Source organism: Excalfactoria chinensis, chromosome 9, assembly GCF_039878825.1.
Source record: "Excalfactoria chinensis isolate bCotChi1 chromosome 9, bCotChi1.hap2, whole genome shotgun sequence".
NCBI classification, from domain to species: Eukaryota; Metazoa; Chordata; class Aves; order Galliformes; family Phasianidae; genus Excalfactoria; species Excalfactoria chinensis.
This window is the reverse complement of record NC_092833.1, coordinates 6,613,663-6,636,975: the sequence shown is the minus strand read 5'-3', so window position 1 is coordinate 6,636,975 and position 23,313 is coordinate 6,613,663. Positions and strand designations below refer to the sequence as shown.

Here is a 23,313-nt window from a genome sequence, read left to right as displayed (position 1 = left end):
ACATTCTTTTAGGATGTTGCCTTGTGGAAAATCCTCCAAAGACAGCTGGGATTCTCTTCAGAAAGGAGGTGGGAAAAGGCAAGAAAATACGCATAATTTGGTGTTTTCTTTGGCAGTTTGGATTCACCAAAATGAAGGGGAGCCACGGTTTTGGGGGCATCATAAGAAAGCTGCAGTACTATGCTGTGGGAAAACAAGAAAAGCTGTTCAGAGCAGCAGCTGTGGAGCAAGATAAACAGCATGAGAACCAAGGACACCTCTGGAAGGAGAAGAAGAGTCTCACAGCTCTGATTGGATACGTGCCTGCATGGACAGTTGAAAAGTGTTTTGTAGAATGCTTTGTTGACATGTAAAGGTGGTTGGGGAAGTTATAAGGGTGGATGGGAAAGTGAGAAAACAACAACTTGTGAAGGTATATAAGGGATGTGAGAATTTGTAATAAATGATTTGGATCGTTCACATCTGAGTCCGTGCCTCAAACGCGGCACTATGCCATATTAAAAGATTAACTTTGGCTTGTTTTTCTCTTCTTCCCTTCCCCTCTTCTTTCCTGTTCTCTTTCCCTTCCCTATTTCCTTTCCCTTCCCCTTCCATTCTCTTTTTTCCCCCTTTTCCTTTTCTTTTTTCATTTTCCTCTTTGTCTTTCCCTTTTTCATTTTCTTTTTCCTCTTCATTTTTCCCCCTTTTTCTTTCTATTGCTTTCTTTTTCATTTTTGTTTCCCTCTTCCTTTTCTTTTTCTTTCCTGTTCCTCATTAGGAAGAAGACAATATGCCATTCATAATACAGATAAACTCAGTAACCCGGAAAGGTTACAGAAAGGAAGATAAAATATCCTAAAAAAACAACAATTGTGTAACAAGAATTGACCAGATGAATAGAATTGAATGGAATGAAATGAAGAGCAAGGTGCCTTTTCTGTGTCTTGATACTGTAGCAACCAAATTGTTATCTCAAATATTTATTTCCTTATTAATCACTGCAATACTACATTTCTTGGGAAATAGGGTGGGTACTTAATGAGAGCTTTAAGGAAGAGAGTAACGAGCACTGCAGCAATAGTGTAAGATAAATGCTGGGAATCCAAATTAGTGCTTTATATTTTCATCAATACGTATTTTCAGAGGGATGAACAGTCTCTAAGCTGCTATTCTGAGCAATGGGGATTAAGCAAAATGATTAAAGCATAGAGTGAGGAAAAACCTGAGGTGTATTGCTGGGATGAATGAACTGCTTGGTGGGTTGAAAATCTGATGAACTGTTGGGTTTTAAAGGATAGTCATCAATGAGGTGATATTCAGTTGCTGGTCAGTGGCAAGCAGAATGCCCGGAGTTGGTAGTGGGGCCAGTATTGTTCATTAGCTTCACTGCAATTTGCATCCTGACACAGGATGTGCCTACATCATATTTTCAGACAGCACTAAGCTGCACGGGCTAATTCTCAAACCCAATAGTGGAGCTGCAGTTGAAAGAACTTTGGGAAACTTAAAAATTGAGTGAACAGCAATCGAATGAAGTTTAACAGGGAGTGAAAATGTGTGTGTGTAGGATTGAGTAGTGTCAGACACCCATACAGGCTGCCTGAGCAGCAGCCCCACTGAGAAGGATGTAGCTGTCACAGTGGACACTAAGCTGAATATGAGCCATCAGTGTTTCTGTGATGAATAAAGTGATAATACACTGGCCTACGTTAGGAAGAGAGCAAAGACAGCAGATTAACAGAATTTTTTCTATCTCTGTCTTCTGTGCTAATAAGTCAAAGTCTGGCAAGGACAGGATGAATAAGAGTAGGCTGACCTGAAATACAAGTCACAATCTTCCTTCAAGTAGAAGGTTGGACTGAATGGACCCTAGAAGTCCACTTCAACCACTTCTGGTACACCATGCTGCTCCCCAGACAGCGAGCAGGACTGAGTTACTGGTTCCTCCTTCTGCCTTTCTCCCTCTCTTCCTCCCTCTCTTCCTCTCTGCCTTTAAGTTATGTTCCAACATACGATTATCATCAAGTTAAAAAGTCTAGTAAAAAGTCCTTCCTTTCCAGATTCTGTTATTATGCTTGCCATTCAACCAATATTTACAGTTAAGATTTGTAATGCACCAGGGGCTGTCAGACTGTTGACATCTTATTTTACTTGATTGGGCACTTTATGCATCTTGGCTCAAAACAGCATGCCTTTGTTTGTTTGTTTTTCTGGAACCACAGCATTGTCCCTCTCCTTCTTATGAAACATCATCTGTATTTTCCCTGATAAACCTGCACAATTTAATGGTTAAAATTCAAGCAGATCAATATGTACTCATCTTTTCAGGAGGTGGCATAAATCCAAGATCTTAGCCCCAAACCGCAGTGACTTCTGGCCCAGAACTGCTGACGCAGTATGACACAGCTAAGTGAATTCTCTATCGGCTCAAACCTTACAGACTGAATCTGTTAGCACAAGGATCTCAGCAAGCAGATGGCATCTCAAGTACTAAAGGGAACATGGGTTAACAGCCAAAGAAATATATTGTAATAATTAGAGATGAGTCATCCCACTACTCCAGTAAATCTGTTTCTGTGGTAGACTTAATAATATATGTTAGCACATCAGCTGATTCACAGATCAAAAGTATGTGTCATATCAGGTAGCAATTGTAGCCAATAAGCAGCAAATTCACCTCAAGCCCTTAGCATGAAACCTTTAAGAAAGAAGGCTCCAGCTAAAAAGCTGATGCCAAAGCTAAAACCTGGGATAGAAATGCCCATACATGGTTGAAGGTACTGCAGAACAGTCACTGGGAATATGTACAGTTCAGAATGACACCTGCATCTGCAATGCAATACCGTAATCTTTTAAAATGAGATAGTCTCATTTTGTTTACAAAGGAGAGAGAAATGAACCCAACTGCAAGTCTCGGACACAGATGTAGTTGCTGATTCTAGGAAAGGATTACCTTTACAAGATTGTGGCACAAAGTAGTATAAGGCTTATGAGAAGACTGAAGCTATAGCACATAATCTTCCACATGCTTTAACTAAAACTGGATGAAAGTGTTTCTTAAAGGTACATGTGATGAACCATATACGTATAGTGGATCAGAACTTTGAATTTGTATGAAAAAAATGCTTGTGATTTGCACACACCAAAGACTGGGGTTGAATAAAAATACAGAAAAAAACCAGAACACCAAATCAGTATTTTTAACCCATTCAAAATAAGGCTCTGTAACAGATTCTGAACCACCATAAAGGTAAAACACTATCGCTCTTACTGTTGGTCTGTCCTCATGTTCTCTTCTCTCACATATACTCTTCCTGCCCTCAGCTACACTATTCAGCACACCTCAGTAGTATGTGACTCTTGCATGCTGGCATATGATCCCTTTAGTCTGAACAAATTCACTCCATGTAGAGAAACACATTAACAAATGCATTCCTCATTAATGCCTCTGACTACTCAGAAAGGTAGAAATAAGACCCAGGTACTGCTTTGAAGGAATTCATTTTTGCAACTCAGACAGGAGAGCAGGAAAAGTTTCATCACCAGAGGATGGTGAGCATGGAACAGGATCCCCAGGGTCATGGCACCGAGATGCTGGAATTCAATAAACATCTGGACAGTGCCCTCAGTCACACGGTCTAATTTTTGGATGGTCCGGTATGGAGCCACTTGTTGGACTCCATGATCCTTATGGGTCCCTCAAATACTTGCAGTATTCTGTGGTTCTTTGAGCTCCATTTTCATTATAAGGGAAGAATTCTGAAGCTCATGCACTGTGCAGATGAGGTGCTGTATCGTGACGCCTCCCCATTTCATTCTCAGGGTTGCTTAGCCACCCAAGTTCTCCCAAGTCACTCAAGTCTCTCTCAAGGTAACAATTTACTGAAACAAGAAGGCCATTAAAACCCCGAGACCGACGGCTTTTACTGGATGATATCCTTCAACTCCCTCCGATATACATTTCCGACGATAACCTGTGCAGCAAAAAAACTTCATTCAGCCACAAGAGTGTGCATGTGAGAGGACTGCAAATCTGCTCCGCCAAACCAGAATTAGCCGGTATCGCAGGAATGAAAGAGCGTGGAGATTTGAAATTGCAGGGAATGGAAGCGAGACAGCGCACGAGCCGAGCCGCCCGGGGAGCGAAGGGCCCGGCACCGGCCGCGCACCGCTGCGGACAATAAGCCCCAGGCCGGCGAGCGGGGCGAGCAGGAACGGAGCGGGCGCAGGTCGGCAGCCGCACACCGCAGCTCGGGGCGCGGGGCGAGGCGGAGGGGCCGGCTGGCGGCGGGGCGCAGCGCCGTGCCGGGCGGGGACGGGGGACGCCGCGGGGAGAGGAGCTCGGGAGGGGCCGGGAGGAGTCGCGCGGCATCGGAAGCGCCGCGAGTAGGGGCACGGGCCGGGGAGCGGGTGGTGCGAGCGCCCCGGGATCGGGCTGCGGGGCCGGGGCAGCCCCAGGGCGGCGGGAGGCGGCGGCAGCCCCGCCGCAGCGAGGTAACTAGCGGTCATCCTTTGTGCTCGGCGGGCGGGCGGTTCCAGCCCCGCGCCCTCCCCCGGCGCCGCCCCGCGCGGAGCTCCCGCAGCGCAGCGGGCCCGGCAGGTGCTGCCGCGGGGAGCGGGCTGCAGGGGCGGTGCTGCGCGTGCACGAGCCTGACTCGCGCGTTAAGGAGAGCGTGACACGTAGAGCTTCCGAAAGCGCACAGAACGGAGATGCGGGCCGGCAGAAACCTTCCGATCCCCGCGCACCGCGCGCCGCCTGAGCCCGCTGCTGCTCGCGCTGAAGGTGCAGCATCGCCGCGTGGCGCTCGGAGCCCTCCGAGCGGATCCAGGGCAGCACGCGTGGGCGCCAGCCAGAGCCGGGACGCTGCTGCATGCTGCCTTGTGGCCCCAGCGGCCAGCTGTGCGTTTTCCTATTTCCGTTTTCCTGTCACTCTGCGGGCATGCACGCGTACACGGCGTGCCTCTGATCTGCACCAGTGGTGCTGATCTGACCTGTAGCTGCATCTCCAGTGAGACCACTGACGACCGAAGTGCTGGGCGTGTGTTCCAGTTACAACAACGTAACACCCAAACAGACCCTAAGTACACTGCTATTAGCGATATTTTCCCCGTATATCTTTAAAAGACAAATCAATACATGTATCTAGCAAGAATACTGTGAATCAAACCTTAGTACTATTTATGAAGTATTTATGGTTTGTATCCGTTGGAACTACCTTTAAATTCCCATTTGATACCATACTTTTCAAGGCAGAAGCAATCAAATACTGGAAGAGGCTACTGAAGACTATGTATACTTTTCTCTGCACAGACTTCTTGTACCCAGATCAAATGTTTTTGTGAATGATCCCCTTCAACTTGTAACCCCGGAGCCACAGTGCCAGTAATGGCACAGGGAACTCAGACGTTTCTCTGCTAACTTTGGTCTTGTTACAGCACCTGCATTTGTCTCTAAAATAGCTGGTGAGTCAGATCTTCAGAAAAGCTCGGTGTTTATGTGGACTCCAATATTGGAGCCAATTTTCTAAGAGCTCTGCATAGTGTGTGTGCTTACAATATAAAAACCTTTTCTGAAAAAAAAAAAAAAAAAATCGACTCGTTCTCCAGCTGCCCAAACAATCATGCAGATGCTCCTGTCTTTAAATGCAGCTCCTTGTAAGGGGTTATATGCAAACCCTGTTACTGAGAGAGAGTCTTCACTTCCTTGCTCACTGGGGAGGCATGTCTGGCTTCATAAATCAGCTACTATCATTTTCACTGCAGTTTCTCTAGGATTTCACAATTACCAAGAGCCCCTTGGGCTTCTCTGCCTTCTGTGCTACCATGTTCTTGTCAGTGCTGCGCTGTGGGAAGAAGGCTGAGGGCAGGTAAGAGCACTTCTCCTGAGTAATAGGCTATGGACGGTGAGTCAATGGCAGCAAGAGAATCCAGACATCCAATCCTTGCCTTATCCAGAGCTCCAGTTCGTGCAGCTGTTGGAAATGGCTTTCTGTGCTTTTGAGTGCATTCACTCTCAACTTGTGACATTAGCATAAAAGTAATAATAATTGAGAATCCTATTCAAAGGAAAAGTATATGCAATTTCCCAAGCTTTGTGGGGGTTGCTGCAAGCCTGCATTAACTTGCATCTAATCAGGCTGAGCCCATTCTGTCAGGAAGCTTGCACTTTCTGTGCTGTTAGAAAGATGAGTGTCATACCTTGGAATCTCTATGCCAATTATTTTTGCTTTAAAACTTTTTAAAAGTATGAAAGATTTCCTTCCTGTCCAAAGAAGAATTTTGTTTGTATCCAGTATCAGTATGCAGGTGCACACAAGAAGCAGTCAGAAGCATGAAAGGTGGTGTTCCATGCTGAATCCTCACTCTTGACTCGAGTTACATAATTTTGTGCTTCATTATTTAAGATGTACTGTGATATCTATCATACATTTTTCACTAATCCCACACAGGCTGTGCTTAGCAGCTTGAAATTTTCATCCATTCTGCTATTTCTCTCTCTCTTTTTGTTTGTTTGTTTGTTTGTTTGTTTTCCATTAGCATCATTATTCAGTAACTTTCTTACCTTATGTAGTTCGTCTTTCTCTCTCTAGTGAGCGGGCTGTGTCCTCAATAGGAAGTCAGATAAACTGCATCACTGGGGGATCTATCTCCTAGTAACCTTGGAAGAAAGGGTGAAAACGCCATCTTTGAGACCTACGTGCTGTAGGAGGAGGATTAAATATGATTTTAACTAAGGCTGTCCCAGGCTGTTCTGTTCTGTTCAAAGTAAAGTCTGCAACCCCCACTCCTCACCATTCCCCTTGCTACATATACAGTCCTGCCTGAAAGACCGTGAAGGACTCCAGAAAGATTAAGAATAGTTTCCTTCTCTTTTTGCTGTCTGATTTGGAAAGAAAAAGCCAGTAAGTCAGGGTGTGTATGAAGTAGCACTCAGTACACTCATAATTTGGTCCCAGATTATCTGCTTATGTGGCAAGTGTTAAATGTGCACAGTTCTTGCTATGCCTCCCTGCATCATCCATACTTTCCTTCTCTCCTCCCTGGCCAAATTAGGGCTAGAGATGATGTAGTCCAAAAGGAGTTTGTGTGTATGGAATTTCATAACAGAGGTACAACTTCGTTTAGTTACAGTTAATTATATGAGGCAAATCAGAGTGTTTTTGGAGGAACCCTGAAGTTCAAGCTGCCCATGGCTATATGTAATTACCTGTTGCAAATAGGGGGTGTGTGGCACTCAGAAGGAAACTTACCAGCAGGCAGCATGGAGAGGTTACATATGTGGGCAGTTTGTCAGTGATGTTTGTGCAGTAGTAGTTCTGACTCCTTCTGTTCATTACCATGAAATACTTGAAGACATTCTTTATGTGTTTATCTAGCAATAAGAAAAAAGTAAAATAGTTTGGAAAACTAATAACTGAAGAAGCAGATAATTCTATCCTCCTATAAAAACACTCCTGTACTTAAAGATTAACAGCACAAATTTTCATTAGTACAAGGTATGAATTACTCCATTCACTGTCAGTGTACTGTACAGAGGAGCTGGCCCTGAACAGGAGATGTATCTTTTGAGGGCTCATAGAGTACATGAAGCTCTCAAAAACAATTCTGATAACTTTCTTATCTTGTTTGACTATTGTGAAGTTGATGACTCTTTTCTATTTCTCCAGAAAAGAAAAGAAGGGAAAAAAATTACCATCTCTGGCAATTTGTATCACTACACTTATTTCTAGTCTCCATGGAAACCTATGTGGTGCTCCACGACCATGTAACATTTCGATACGTTGCATAGATCAGATGGAGGGAAGATTAGGTTCTGCATCTTGCCTCTTAATCAATTAAAAATTGCTTGCAAATACTCTACAACACAATGTAGTATTGAATATTGAATTGCAGTCTGAGTGTAACATTCGGATGAGAAAGTAAGAAATGAAGGTAAACAAGATATTATGGCTTGATCATACATGTCTATGCATATAACTCTGCCACACAGTCACTGATATTAATTTGGAAGAGTTCATTGGTTTTAGTAGGATTATATGGATTAGTACTATGGGATCTGAGAGCAAACAGTCAAACTGACTCTAACAAAGTCTTAAACTTGCCAGAGATGAAGTAACAGTCCCTTCTTTGTAATTCATATAATCAAAGCTTTTTGAAAGCCAGGAACTTGATAACTTTATCTTTCTGTTGTCACTACTAAGGAAGAAATACATATCAAAATCCTTTTCCTCTGAAAACGTACAGTAATTTCACCTACCCGCCTCTTCAAGATTTCTGTTTCTTTACTCCAAGCTTTGTTAACTTGAACACGAAGCTACATAATCTTACTGGGACAGCAGAAGGACAGCAGCTCTCTCACAGAGAGAGCCCAATCTTTGACCAGAGCCAACCCATGAAGAGTGAGTGCTCTCAGCCACATACAAGTAAGTAAATGTATGCTAATAGAAATAATGTGACCTACTGGCACCTACAAGTACTTTTATGTAGACAGCCACGATAATAAAGTACATACACAGTAACTGGAAAATTTTCTAAGTATTTTGCATTTGAACAACAAAATTCAAGTACAAGGGAAAAAAGGTGAAATGCAATTGTGATTTATGCTACTCACTGTAACCAAGCCACAAAATCAGGCCATTTTGAATGTGTTTTGAAATTATTTACTTTGTTTCAGAATACTGTGGAAAAAATGTATGCCAGTCGAGAGGACATTGGATATGATTTTGGAGATGACTCAAAGGTTGGAAGTAAGCCAATTAAGCCTAATCCAAACATCGATGGAGGATGGGCTTGGATGATTGTATTTTCCTCTTTCCTTGTGCACATACTTATCATGGGGTCCCAAATGGCCCTTGGAATACTCAACATGGAATGGCTTGAAGAGTTTAATCAAAGTCGTGGCTTAACAGCATGGGTTAGCTCTCTTAGCATGGGCATTACACTTATTGTAGGTAGGTTCTAACATCATTTATTTCAGAACTACAGAGATTTTTGGAATGCATTTGCTGCTCACCCTTCAAATATTTTCTTACAGTTTTCAATTTACTAGCAGTAAAATTACTGCTCAGTTTCTCCTCAGTTATCTCTTTTAATTTGTCCAGGTGACAGATTACGAATTAGAGGAAGATAGGGGACAGCAGGGAAAATGATAGAGAAGACAGTTAGACCAGGCAACAATGTGAGCAGGAAAAGGATGCTTGTGACTGCAAGGTCTCACTAAAATCCAGAAAACAGCTCTTCTGCTAAGCCTGTGGTCCTCTCCATACTCTGTCTATGAGAAAGTGTTGAATTTGGATAGTGAACTCATTTATGTTTCAGGTGGTAACTGAGAAAAAATGTTTTCTGTTAGTGGTTGGAGCAACCCAAAAGAATATCAGTAGGTGTATGTTTGCGTATGTGTGTAAATACACGCCTCTATTTCCCTACGTTACGACTGAAAACATGTTGAGGTCTGCCTAAAATATTCCACTGAGAACAAAATCAAAATCTGCTTTCTGCTGATTTCTAATAAAAGGTCTGCACTCACAGCTTTTGCATTGGGAAAAATGGTTTCTGTTTCTGTTTCTAAGTCATTCCTTCATGGAATAATCTTGATTTCAGGTCATAAAGGTATTGCTAGGCCTGCTAAGTAAGAATGGTTAGATGATTTTTTTTTTTCATGATAATAAGGAAAAAAAAAACCTGAATTAGGTGAGTGGCGTGGGGTTTTAGCACTGTGTTTAAAGCATTATTAAGGATTTCTGTGTGAAAAATCATTAAAGAGTTTAGGGATTTGAATAAATAACATAGCATTCCTTCATGTTCTTTAACAGGTCCTTTCATTGGTTTATTCATTACCATGTGTGGGTGCCGCAAAACAGCAATAATTGGAGGGATATTGAATGCCCTGGGCTGGATATTGAGTGCCTATGCCTCAGATGTGCACTACCTCTTCCTTACGTTTGGAGTGACAGCCGGTAAGCTAGACTAGCATTTGAAAGTTCTTTCAGATGATTTTTGACTCCTTTGGATGTTATCTGGGTGAGCGAAAAGGGAAGTCAGGCTGGTTCCTGGCCTGTTTTTCCACATTAAAATGAAGTTTTAGTTATGGATAGTAACGTAACTCTTGATTTCAGTTTATTCAGCCCTCATGTGATCTGGCACATCAGGAGAATCAGAGGCAGTGAGCAACATCCTTCATTCCAGTAGAGTTATTGCTGTTTCTCCTTCACAGTCTTTACAGATTTGTCTTTTCAGAAAGCTCATTTGTTTACACAGTGGATTAGTCCCAATGGCTTCTGTTGTCATTTAAATCTACCATGTGAAGATGGCATTTTTATCAGTTTGTCCCATGTGAATATATTAGAAGGCATTCTTAATTAGAAGAATTAATGTAACCAAAACTCCAGCAAATGGATTTTCAAGAGATTAAAATATTGCTGAGCTGTATATCTAGCAAGCTCCTCTCTTTGTCACAGAAATAAATAGCATATATCTTTTTACAGGAGTTGTTACATGTTAGCAAAATATCAGAATATGATAACTACATAGTGTTTCTATAGCCATAATTAGGGCGTAACATGTATGTTTTTAATGAAAAAATAAATAAAAATAGATAAGCATGGCTTTCTTCCAAATATATTGTTGTGTTTGTTTAATCTTCTGAATCCCTTTGAGTAGATTTGATCTGCCTGAATGAGAACAAAGCATGCAGTCATAAGTAATGAGTTCTTTGCCATAGTCTTTATGGCTGATCAGGCTTCCCGTGCCTTTTGTGTACCTGAACCTCTAGGCTGGGTCTGGGGGAGCAAAACCCTTCACGCTGTATGAGCAGAGCAAGTTTGAGACCACCTCATGAGGCTGAGTGTGTACACGTCTAGGGGGCCAGACAGCACGCATCCCAGGGCTCTGAAGGAACTGTCTCATGTGGTTGGCAAGACACTCTCCATGACATTTGAAGAATTATGGCTGTCAGGCAAAGTCTCTGGTGACTGTAAAAAGGGAAACTTCACTCCCATTTTTAAGAAGAAAGAAGGAAAGGAAGAGCAGGTCCTGGCACTGCTGCCTGGAGAGCTGTGGATGCTTCATCCCTGGAGGTGCTCAAGGCCAGGTTGGATGGGGCCCTGGGCAGCCTGAGCTGGTGGGAGGCAGCCAGCCCACGGAAGGGGTTGGTACTAGATGGGCTTTAAGATCCCTTCCAAACTAAGTTCTCCTATGATTCTGTGATCTGAGCAATGCTAAGCAAGTCAAGGAGCTTTGAAATATAATTAACACCATGGCTATTATAACAGAAATTCAGTGTAAAAAATGGTTTGTAATCCTAACAGTAGCGGAAATGTTTTCTCTCAAACTACCCCTCCATACGATTTCAGAGAAATCTGCAGAATTTCTGTACATAAATTTTTATCTGTCTGGATGGAAAAAGAATAAAACTCAGAAGGATCACTATGACAACTCTTCATCCTGGTGTACTATAGATTTCAGTAATTCTGTAAATTCTTCAACAAAGAGCAATAATTATAGGCAAGGTTTTGCCCTTCTGGCGGTTTTTGCTTCCATACATATTTGTTATATTCAGGTAGACAGAAGCCTGAGTTATCTCACCCCTTGCTGCTTTTCAGAAGGAGCATACCAAAAATACTGAACAAAAAATGCAGAGATTATGCAGAGATTTTAAAAGATTTTAAAACGTGAGCTGGAAACGACGTTATTGGAAAAAAGTCTGAGGCCAATCTTTACATCAGGTGGAGAAACGAGATGCTGTTACAGTAGGAATGCAGGGCAGAAAAACAGCGTAGGAATGCCTGAGATGTTCTTTCCAACTCCATGAGACCCCTGCTTGCCAGGGCCTCAGCTTTATTTGCCACCACTGCTGCTCACCGTCCCCTCACACATCTCCTCACTGTCCCTTCACAGGCAGCTCTTCTGGTTTAGCTGTAGGCTGTTATGCAGCTACTTTAGGAAAGATTTTAAGCTCAAAATGCTGTTTTAAATTATGACCACAGTACATTTGAAAACATTTTCTGCATTCACCATTCTTCTAGTCCTCTTCAAATGGCAGGGATTGCAAAACTAGACAACTATTACTGTTACAGATGCGTTTGTGTAACACTCAACACTGCTTGAGTATCACAGATTTTGGAAAGCACTACAAGACAGAAAATAAAGTTAACATGAGAACTGAATACTTATTCTTGGTATTGCTGTTATGCTTCTGCAAAAGTTAGGGATAAACCTGATTCATTTTTTGCTGATTTTTATCTTGTTGGCATGAAGTTCAGGTTTATTTTGATTTTTCTTTTCATAGGCATTGGGAGCGGCATGGTTTACCTGCCAGCAGTGGTCATGGTAGGACAGTATTTTCAGAAGAGAAGAGCACTTGCACAAGGACTCAGTACCACGGGAACAGGGTTTGGAGCTTTCTTAATGACAGCCTTACTGAAGTATCTCTGCAAGGAATTTGGATGGAGAAATGCCATGTTCATCCAGGGTGCAATCTGCCTGAACCTTTGTGTCTGCGGGGCACTTATGAGACCACTTTCTCCCAAATACATTAATGAAAAGTATGTTGTAAGAAGTAATAGCGAAGATAATCAAGCAAAAGCTCTGTCTCATTCTGCAGAGACTATAAAGTCCAACGGAGTCCTCAGTGAAGAACCAGAAAAAAAAGAAGCGATAAAAAATGAAGAAGTGCTTGACGACATAAAGCACATAGAAATTGGAGGTAAATCTCGGATTGGAAAGAGCATGTATGGACTGCGCATTCTTAAGACGGTGAGCCAGCTGACAGTTACAGTCAGGAAGGGCTTTGGAATCTGGTACTCCAGCTACTTTGGAGCTGCATCACTCTTCACCAACAGAGTATTTGTGGCCTTTATAATCTGGGCTTTGTTTGCCTATAGCAGCTTTGTCATACCCTTTATTCATCTTCCAGAGATAGTCAAGCAGTACAATTTATCTAGTCAGAACAATATATTTCCTTTGACGTCCATTATAGCAATTGTTCATATTTTTGGTAAAGTGATCCTTGGAATCATCTCTGATCTCCCTTGCATCAGCACTTGGAATGTCTTCCTCATGGCTAACTTCACGCTGGTCACCTGCATTCTTACTTTGCCACTAATGCAAACATACATTAGTCTGGCTGTGGTTTGTGCTCTAATAGGATTTTCTAGTGGCTATTTTTCTCTAATGCCTGTTGTGACTGAAGATTTGGTTGGAACTAAACACCTTGCAAATGCCTACGGCATCATCATTTGTGCCAATGGAATATCTGCATTGCTTGGACCACCCTTTGCAGGTAAAAAGTTCAAATTTTTGGCCGACCATTGTTTGTTTTGTTGCTCACAATCTTGTTACTGCTTTACACAGCAGAAGCCAAAGTGCACGAAGCATTATGCCTGAAGTCACTTAGGTTCAAAAAGCATTCATTATAAATTTTCTCATACAAAGAAGTTGGGAAGTGTAGTGGGGAACTGATGGAGAGAGATGGAGGTGGTGATGATCAGTACTCCAGTCACACTATGGCTGTCTGTAAGAGAGAAGCAAATCAGCAGATAGCTGTAGGAAGCCTTGTGACTTATGGTGGTTATCAGCCAGGAATGGCACTGGACTGAACTAAAGCCAGTTTGACCACCAGCAGCCCAGGAAAGACACAAGGCTCTCATCTATCCCTAGCATCAAGTGAGATGAAATTATTTAGAAGAAAGCTCATTTAGAATCCTTTGGAAAGCATCAGATTTTAGCATATACTCTTTGCCCCTCTCAGTCTGTGCTCAACACAGCTTCATGTTTGGTCATTAGTAATGAAGCAAATTGGATGTGACTAGGTGGTGTGAAAAAGGTTTCTGATCTTGAGATTACATGGCAATACAGCCAGAAGGAAATGGGGTAATTTCACTATTTGGGTTCTGAAACCTTTCTGAATTAGTTTTCACGTATTTTTGCAAAGGGATTAAGGCTGGAATGGGACTAACTGCAGTACCAAGATTTTTAAAAAGTCTTTTATCAGTATGGGAATCTTTAGAACACTTTTGGGAATGTCTTTGCTTGCACAAGGCACAGTATTTAAGCTAGCCTGCATGACACAGTACTAGTACCGGACATAGTAAAAGCAAAGAAAATAGAGTGGAAGAAGTAGTTGGTTTGGGATTCCTAGCTGTCTAAAGTCAGGTCTGTTACAGTAATTTACTTGAAAAACGTACAGTTTCAGATATAGGATTGCTCGAGTTCCTAGAATGGCACACAGCTAACATCCCATTTAAAGACTCCATAATATTCACATGAGGGTGACAGGTTTTGAGTTATGGTGAGTGACCAAGAGATTTTCTTAGAGCATTTCTGTTTGCCTCCTCTAAATGTTACAATCACATTATTTTTCCTTCAAAGCAACTACAGTTTTCAGTGAAATGTCACGAGAAAAAGCTGCGATATCTTTCATGTATTCCCAAGAAATTTACCATTTTGTTAATCTTTGTAATATGCGTGTTTTGTCCTTACTTTGCAGGTTGGATCTATGACATCACACATAAATATGATTTTTCTTTTTATATATGTGGCTCGCTATATATGGTGGGAATATTATTTTTATTTATGCAACCTTATATTGGAAAGAAACAATCACAAGAAAAATCTACCGAAGAGGCACAAGTATAGAAGAAATTCCAGGTTTTTTTTCTACACAATTTATTTCTTTCCATGTTTCTATTGCATGGCAGTTAACAGCTGTTTTTCTTAAGGAATCAACCACACTGAGCTGTGCTTAAGTACTTATGTGAAAGGAAAATGTGCACCAAAAAGATAATAAATTATTAGAAATATGCTTTTAAAATGACTTAAGATCTTTCACTTTAGTACCAACAATTAGAGTTTAAAAGCACACTGACAGCCTTAAAATTGGAGCAATGCTAGAAATATTTACTTTTGATTCTCTTAACTTTTCGCCAATAACTCTGGTGAAACTCCATTGACTGCAGTGCAGTTACTTCTGATTTACAATAGTCCTGTAAGATAATTTGATCAGGATGCAAATGATTTATAATAATCCTTCTTACTAGGTATCCTATCTGATAAAAGACAAGTTAGTACAAATGAGAAAATGATTGTATTTCTTATCTGGCTAGTCAGGTACTGCTGAAATGCTACTACACTACTTCTATTAGTTCAACATATTAAAATTCAAGATTCTGTGACGTAGAGCTGAAGAAAATTTCTTGCGTTTTTCTGGAAGGGCTCTCTACTTGAATGAGTTTTTATTTTTATTGTTAATTATCAAGCGCATGGTAAATATGTGGCCTGTATTATATGTGGTCTGACACTTAATGCACCCGAAGGAAAACAAACAGAAAAGCAAAACCAGAAAACTGATGGAAAATATTAATTTGATTCTTCAACAGAAATGATAAGCAGCAAAAGCTGATGATCCGTTACACCAGTTCCACATGCATGAGTTACCGCACTCAGACAGACTGAAATCTGGTTTCAGATTCAACTTCTCCAGCAGCTACTTGTGATTTATGTTGATGGAATTGAGAACAGAATATGGAACTGTGTATATAGTCTTCTAGTTCTACTCACTGGAATTCAGCGCTGTTATTGTGGACGACATCCAACGTAAACGGCTGTAGCAGTGTTAACTGTCCTAGAGCTGCTGATCATACCTGTATCAGGTAAAGAGACCCAACATGAGAAGAAATGCTTTCTGAATTGTTAGAGTTATGCTTTGAAAAGATAAAGTTGGTCTGACTCTTGTCTGTGGTCTTTTATGATAGAGAAATAATTTATTTAAGTGGACAATAACCCCTTTATTGTAAAAAACAACAAAACAAACCAGTATATTTAAGAGAGCAAATGCTGTTGTTATGGCACATCTGGGTTCTTATAGGTTCTTAACTGCATTATGGTTTGAAACCTTACAGTGAAAGCATCGCATCACAGACTGGAAAATATTTCCAGAAACAGTTTGGCCTTTGTGGCCACTGTCTGGCTGGAACAAGTAAGCCGTACTAAAGAAACAGAGCTGGGCAGAACTGGCCAAATACAGAGTAAGAAAGAACTGAACTACAGCATGCTGAGTTTTGTTACAATTAACTTCAGAATAAAAACTGTTGAGATATGAACTGTTGTGTTGCTGTACACAAGTACACCATGAACTGCCTAAGACTGGGCATGTTTTAGATGTTCACTCACTGGCAAATTAGATAACACAAAGCATGGAAGAACTCCAGTCAATTTACAATATTTACATAAATTTTCTTAAAATTCAGAATGTTTTGAATAATGCTACAGAGCACATATCTCAGCTTTGGCAGGTGAGCCTGATGTTAGATTTCCTATTTGAAATTAATGTCCCTGTTCCTTCTTCCTGCTTGCTTCACAAATGCTTTTTCATGACAAATCGAGTTCTTGGTTCACTACTGATGCATGCCACTTCAATTCTCTAAAAGCAATCAACTTCATTCCGTTGTATTGAAGAAACATTTAAAATGTTATGGAGGTGAAAACCTCAGGAAAACCCCAAACTACTTAAAGATTTAAGTTTGATATAGTATTTATGGCCTTTAAAATCCACATTAAAACAATTGAGGTATCAGTGAATTGTAATATGTGGCATGAATGAGCGGCTAGTTTATTTCTTAAAATCAGCTTTTTTGCTGAAGAAAATATTCATGTAAACTACACCGACAGCAGTTCTGTAGCTACAGGTTTAATGTCTTGGTGTGAATGCTATTGCTAACTTATTTTAGCTGAGCTCTCTTTCATTGGTGAAATACATGTATAATAGTGATGATTTGCCTCAATTTCCTTCTATTTTTTGAAAGATTTATAGTCATTATTCTTAAAATCTTAAAATTTGCCTTTTTTTAAAATCAACTTTATTTGCATATTACTGTAATGATTATGTTGCTCATTTATATCTGCAAGATACCTTCCTATAGAAATCCTTAATGAGCCATATAATGAGAATAAACAAATGATACCCCCAATTTTACTTTCTGCTCATTTACTAATTAGGTTCACTTTCTACACTTAAAAATGAAGATTCTCCTGCCAAATAATTGTTCAGGCTTCTTGTAACAGATATGTGGTTGATCAAAGAGATGAGAAAGCGGGCTGAGTGAGAACAGTGAAATGAGGATACTGAATTACTATTAACTCAGGCCATATTGACTAGTGTGGCTTCTAGTTTCCTAACCTGAAACTGCTTAAATTGGTTATGTCACAAACTAATAAAGAATTAATCGGTGGTAAATTCACAGAAAGTGAGAACAACAAAGGTCTGTTTAGTACTCTGTTCACATACCATATATCATCTCTCAAAAGCAAAGCTACCCTTTACAGTGCTTTGTTACACAGAACAAAAATTCCACAAATACAGCATTTTGGGCATGTTGTGATTTTTTTGTCATTGTCCTGGAATGTGAATGGCATGAGGAGAAAAGAATGGACCAGTTATTTAAAGTGAAAATTTTCTACCTAAAAAGCTACGGTTGCTGAGTTCTTCAAGAATATTGGTATACAGCTGTAGAACAGCAGGAAAACAGGAAGAGTTTCATTGTCTACATCTGGCTATTTTAAGTGATAGCAGACACTGTAACTGGTTCTTCTCCCAAATATTCCTGTTTTCTTCATGTGTAATTGCCATGACTTACATGGAGTCATACTAGATTTCTCCAGTCTAAGCTGCAAGTATTGTGGGGTCAAGGGCTAATAGCTTTCAACTATAAGAAATCAGTTTGGATTAAACATTAGGAAGAAGTTATTCAGTGTGAGGGTGGTGAGACCCTGCACAGATTGCAGAGAATCTGTGGGTGCCCCATTGCTGGAGGATCTCAAGGCCAGGCTGGATGGGCCTGGGCAGCCCGAGCTGCTGCTTGGATCTAGCAGCTGGCAGCCCTGCCTGTGGCAGAGGAGTAGCAATAAAGTCCCTCCCAACCCAAGCCATTCTGTGACTCACAACAGTAACTGAAGTTGAACAACAAAAGCCCCGCAGTAACTGGCTACACGCTGCTGCTGGAGCTCCATGCCTGGAACTACTTCATTCACTGACTACAGCAAAGCCGTACCAGGGTACATGCGGTCCTGTTTCTGTTGCTGAAGCACGACAAGGATCATATTGCAGGCCCACACAATATGCTACCAGATTTTAGCACAGGAAAATCAGAGATTACTGGGGAAGACCTACTGCAGAAGTCCCGAGGGGAAAATACACGCATTACAAAGGTTTTATTCCAACTTCTTCCATCTATCTTTCCCTAACCATCTTGCCGCTCCCTTCAGTAGCAGACACCGCTAACAATAGCAAAGCCTTGTTTTCAGTTTGAGGGCTCTCTAGGAGGGAAGGCGGCGCTGTGTTCGGCGCTGCTGCCGGGCTCCCCCTGGCGGACTGCAGCGCTACGTGCTGGGAGCTGCCGCGGCCCCGCGCCTGCTGCGGCCATCTGCGGACACCGAGCAAAGCAAACGGAACCGGCCCGCGCTATCCGGAGCTCGTGCCGGCGGACCCCGAGGCCAAGAAGCGTCTGAGAGCGTTATCTGGAAATCACTGAGGTGCCTGAATAACGGTGCCGACATTTGGACCTCTCTACAGCATTTCTTCTCGAAATTGATCTTCGTTTGCAATACTTACAAGTAATATCTAGTGCAAATCTAAAACACATATGTGTCCTTGAAACACATATTGTGGGCATGTGAATGTCCAGAAGAACTACACAACAAGAGGGAAAAAAACCAAAACCACCACCGCACGTTGGCCAATAGACACCTGCTTCATGCAGCCCACAAGGATGCACCGTACCGGGTGGAAGCGCGGGGCCTATGGCGCTCCGCTTTGCACTATGAACACGGGGACGGCTCCTTACCGCCCACCCTCGGGGAGCAGCAGCAAGCCAGGATGCAGCAGGATCTGCTCCCTGCCCAGGGGACGTTGCTGTTTATGAACTGAGGGGTAGTGCAGCCCTGTGCTCCCTCCGCCCTTCATGGACAGACAGCACGCCTGATGTGAAACCCCCAGAACTTGTCCATTTCCACCTTCCACGCTCTCTTAAACTGTAATGAAAAATAAATAAGTAAAAATAAATAAATAAAACCAGTGCCTGCATACTAAAATATTATTGTAACTTTGATGTTCTACTTTTTCCCACTGGAAAATCTGAGTACATGATTTTATAATCCCATTTAGAGCAGCACTCCAGCCTACACATAAGTTGATCTGAAATTAAAAACCATAGTATTGTGGCAAACTTTCAATTTCTGAAAAATACTGCAGGAATGAGGGAATGGGAGCATAGCATTACGAGGTTCTTTCTTTGTGCCAGCATCTCTGTTAATATCCAAGTTAGCACCTTCTCGGACTTTCTTACGTTCCAGACTATCCCATACATCCTGCTAAGCTAACAAAAAGTTCACTGCTGCCACAGTACCTAATCCTACTCCACTCATGCTCCATTAATGACAAATAATAATACCCCATTCCCTGACATCCCTTCTGTCCATTCTCTTCCTCTCCTTTAATCACTCATCCTCTGCTGGTTGTTTCCCAGTCATAGTATCAACCTTTTTTATCTCCAAATTGAATTAAAGGCTTTAACTCAGCAAGCTTATCAGCTTCTAGCTGCCCATCACATCTACAATTACAACATGCACTATTTTACTCTCTTGGCATTTTCTCCTGTGCTGTCTTTACACAACCTTGTGTTTCTTGTGTGCACCTGATCTCAGTCACAAAGGCAGCTGTAATGCATTTGCAGTGACACGATAGGAACACATGGGTACAGCCATTTCCTTTCCAAATGTCAGCAATCTTCCATAGAACTTCTCTTGAAATACTGGGCCACACAGCCTTGAAGCAATGCACAGCCTGTGAGTAATTTCACCCTGGTACCATTTGGAGATGTACTCTGTACTAGAGGCATGACCTGTTCTCCAAGCTAAAAGGTTAATGTGTCACTCTGAAGCCTCTCTGGGAGTATCTGGCTGTTGTATCATCTTCAGGATGACTAAACCTGTTTTTATCTTTCTCCTTAGGCCTTGCCATTACATATGTTTTCAGTAACTATAAAACCCATAACTTGACAGGCTTCATTCTAGGTTTCTACAGCACCCCTGGGGATAAGAATCACGTTATTTTTCTCTTCAATGTGCTTATCTTCCTATATTTCATAAGCAAAACCCCCTTTTCCCCCTCATACCTTAGTTACTGCAGCAGCCTTTTCTCTAGCTTTGACTGGGATAGCAGATGTAATTTCAAGGTATTTAGGAGGTACGAGAATAATCTTCCTAGATCACAGCTCTGAATAATCTTTGTCTTTCCAGTCACCTATTGCTGCACTGAGCAAGAAGTTACACTGACAACCTCTCAAAACCCCTATCGCCCAACCCAGCCTCAGTTATCCTACAGTCTCATTTTTCTTTGCACCAACAGATCAGTCCTCTTTCCTCCGGGACTTCCAGGCCACTCTTCCCCTGTTTTCTCCCCTCATCCAGCACTGAGAGGCTCCCCTCAGCTCCATTCAGCCAATGTGGCAACTTCTACAGTTCAAATTTTTCAATTCAGTACATTCACACTATTCCACGTACTTTCTGATACTGGGAAAAAGGCTGAAAGCAAGCAAGCAAGCTCAATGCAATCTCTTCTCCTGAGCTTCAAGCTTCTTGCTGCAAGGTGTACAAAAATCTTTAAAAAACAAACAAACCAAACAGCAACCCCCTCAAAAAGCTCTCCTTCCTTGTGCTCCTGTATTTATTCATAGTTTTGACTCTTCCAAAACACTTAAAATGTAAGCTTTCTAGGAATGGCAATGATTTTGTTTGTTAATGAGTCTAGCAGAAGGGGATCCTGGTCTGTGGTTGAAGTTTATAGACATCACAGTAATACAAATCATAATGCAAAGCATAGGCTTTACATTTCAAATATGTAATCCTGGAAGTAGCACATAAAACTCAAACACGGGTTACAATGACACAATGACATTATTTGGATCCTTGTGTTTATTACACATTAACAAGAAGTTTGCAGGATAAGCATTTGTTTCTCCAACAGCCTTCTTAAGGCCCAGTTTGTATCACACACATTCAGTTGTTCCCACTGAAATGATTACTGTACTGTCACTCATCTAAATAGATTAACGGTTATGTTAAATGTGACTTAAATCAATATGCTGTACAATTCTAATCTTTTTTAAAAAATATATGTATATTTTTTACTATTTCAAATCTACATGAAACCTGAGAGAGCCTGGAGATATCTTCAAGTCCCAGAGAGGAAATGATGTCCAACAGCAAGGGGACAGGAAGCCATTCCAGGAAGCCGTATTTACCTCGGCACAGATTGAGGACATGTTCCAGAAGTTTGGCACCAAACACTGTAGCAGTTTGAATTGTTATTAAGAAAAGTCCCATGAGACAACAGATTTGAAAAAGCCCACAATTTCTTCCCCGAAAATCCCACATTTCTCACATCAGCATCAACAAAATCAACTATCAGTTTCTCTGGATGTTTTCTAGAGAAAAAGCACACGTACCTAATTATCAGTGATTAATGTTCAGTATATTTCAATTCATTTTTCAGAGTTAGCAGTGACTACAGCCTACACAGTAAAATCAGGCTTTAGTTTAGGAAAAAACAAACAAAAAAGCAACCCAAAACCTGCACACAGAGCCAACTGATCTCAGCCGAGGAACATTAAAGCAACAGCAAAGCAGAACTGAAACTTGCCCAGATCCATTTTGTCCTCATACATATGAATGTATTTACATAAACACCATGCTTGGTATGGAGGAGGAGGTCAGTAAAACTTCAGCTGTATGCTTTGGGGAAAATAACGATGGCTCTGACATTAAGAGTCCCTCCACTTCTGCTTCTTATCAGGTACAGTTAAACCAATAAAGTTAAATTGAAGGCCATTATCCTCCACAGTAACACGACATTTTTTGACTCATTCACATTGAGATCCAATACAACAACAATTTTTTCTACTGAACTGCTACTTAAGGTGCCATTCCCCATGCTGTATGCATACAGCTGATTACTTCTGCTTTAGTGTCTAACTTGGAACCTGTCCTTATGAATCCAACATTGTTTCATTAGGCCATCTATCTATCTTATCCATTTGATTTTGAAACACTTGTTCATAAGAAAACAGGACTGTAAATTCAATGTGATACATACTTGTAAAGGACTTTTTCCATACTGAGGTGCAGTAATCAAAATTGAAGTTAGAAATATAAATCAAAGCAGAATTACTGGTTTATTTACAGTGAAATGATTCTCTTGTAGCTTTTTTTTTTTTGTTGTTGTTTCTTTCTTTCTTTTTTAACATCTGCTATAAAAGGAGAGAGAAACAGAACCGTGGAATTTGAAACCATAATGTCTGAAGAAATTGCATTTAATTTTGATGCAGTAATATTCCTTCCAAGATATTTGTTAAGACTGATTACAAAAATCGAGCTTATGCTAATATGTGTATATATACATATTATATATACATTGATATGTGTGTATATATTATATATATATACATTGATATGTGTGTGTATATATATATTATATATACATTGATATGTGTGTGTATATATATACATACACACACACAAAAGAGCTTCCCAGAATGTTGTTTTGAAATATTCCTAAGGAAATGGTGTAGAAAGAATCAATCATCTTACTGTTGCTTTATATCTCCTGAGTAGACTGCCCAGCAGTGTTCAAGATCTCTTATCTGTTGCTGTATTGCACTGCAAGCAAAAATAAGTTGCTGCTGGTTCTCATTTGCTTTATTGTTTTATCCAAGCATCTAATTTCTACATGGTTTGTTATTTGCTCAAATTCTGTATATAAATACAAAAATGATCTACACAGTCCATTTAAAATTGGCTGGCTGATTTCATTCATAAGTAAGAATGATCCAGATCTGCCATATTAGGAATGACAGTGATAACAGTGCTGATAATACTCATCTATTTTGTTGAATGACTAAGAGGGCTACCACAGCAGTATTTGCTGCCCCCTGAGTTTTTTTTCCCCAGAATTATTTATTTCTAGAATATGACATGTTTTGGCTATTTAAAATATATATTTAGCTGTATTTATCTTGCTTTATAGATGTATCTACAACTAGACTTTTCAGCTGTTTCTTTTATCTCTGCTTTCCAGGCTTTGGAAACTGCTCTGTAAGTTTACTTTTTGAGGCTTATTTAGTGATGTCCACACTGCCTTGCTGTATCTGTCTGCATATTCCTCAACTCACCCAACACCTGCTGCACTCCTGCTATCCCTGGCAGTGTTCAAGAGACATCTGGATGAGGAGCTACGAGATATGGTTTAGTAGCTTGTGGTAGCAACAGTAATAGGAGGACGGTTGG

At 40.9% G+C, this 23,313-nt stretch overlaps 1 protein-coding gene and 1 long non-coding RNA gene across 5 annotated transcripts in view; one reads left to right on the top strand and one right to left on the bottom strand.

Annotated features, from left to right (window-relative positions):
• The first annotated feature begins 3,742 nt into the window (after positions 1 to 3,742).
• SLC16A14 (solute carrier family 16 member 14) lies at positions 3,743 to 15,490 on the top strand. Of its 4 annotated transcripts, none has more exons than XM_072344900.1 (6): positions 3,743 to 4,208; positions 8,654 to 8,930; positions 9,792 to 9,935; positions 12,266 to 13,258; positions 14,465 to 14,625; positions 15,354 to 15,490. In XM_072344900.1, the coding sequence occupies exons 2-5, from the start codon at positions 8,669 to 8,671 to the stop codon at positions 14,611 to 14,613; spliced, it is 1,548 nt and encodes a 515-aa protein (XP_072201001.1). In that variant the 5' UTR covers positions 3,743 to 4,208; positions 8,654 to 8,668; the 3' UTR covers positions 14,614 to 14,625; positions 15,354 to 15,490. The 4 variants fall into 4 exon arrangements, with proteins under 4 accessions (XP_072201001.1, XP_072201002.1, XP_072201004.1 ...); XM_072344901.1 differs by lacking the exon at positions 15,354 to 15,490 and adding an exon at positions 8,272 to 8,402 and having other exon boundaries at positions 14,465 to 14,613; XM_072344902.1 differs by lacking the exons at positions 3,743 to 4,208; positions 15,354 to 15,490 and adding exons at positions 4,356 to 5,442; positions 8,272 to 8,402 and having other exon boundaries at positions 14,465 to 14,613.
• Positions 14,527 to 23,313, bottom strand: part of LOC140256390 (uncharacterized) — a 22,442-nt gene continuing 13,655 nt past the window's right edge. The window contains exon 3 of the long non-coding RNA XR_011904700.1: positions 14,527 to 15,617. This is a non-coding gene — a long non-coding RNA (uncharacterized lncRNA). The remainder of the gene's footprint in view (positions 15,618 to 23,313) is intronic.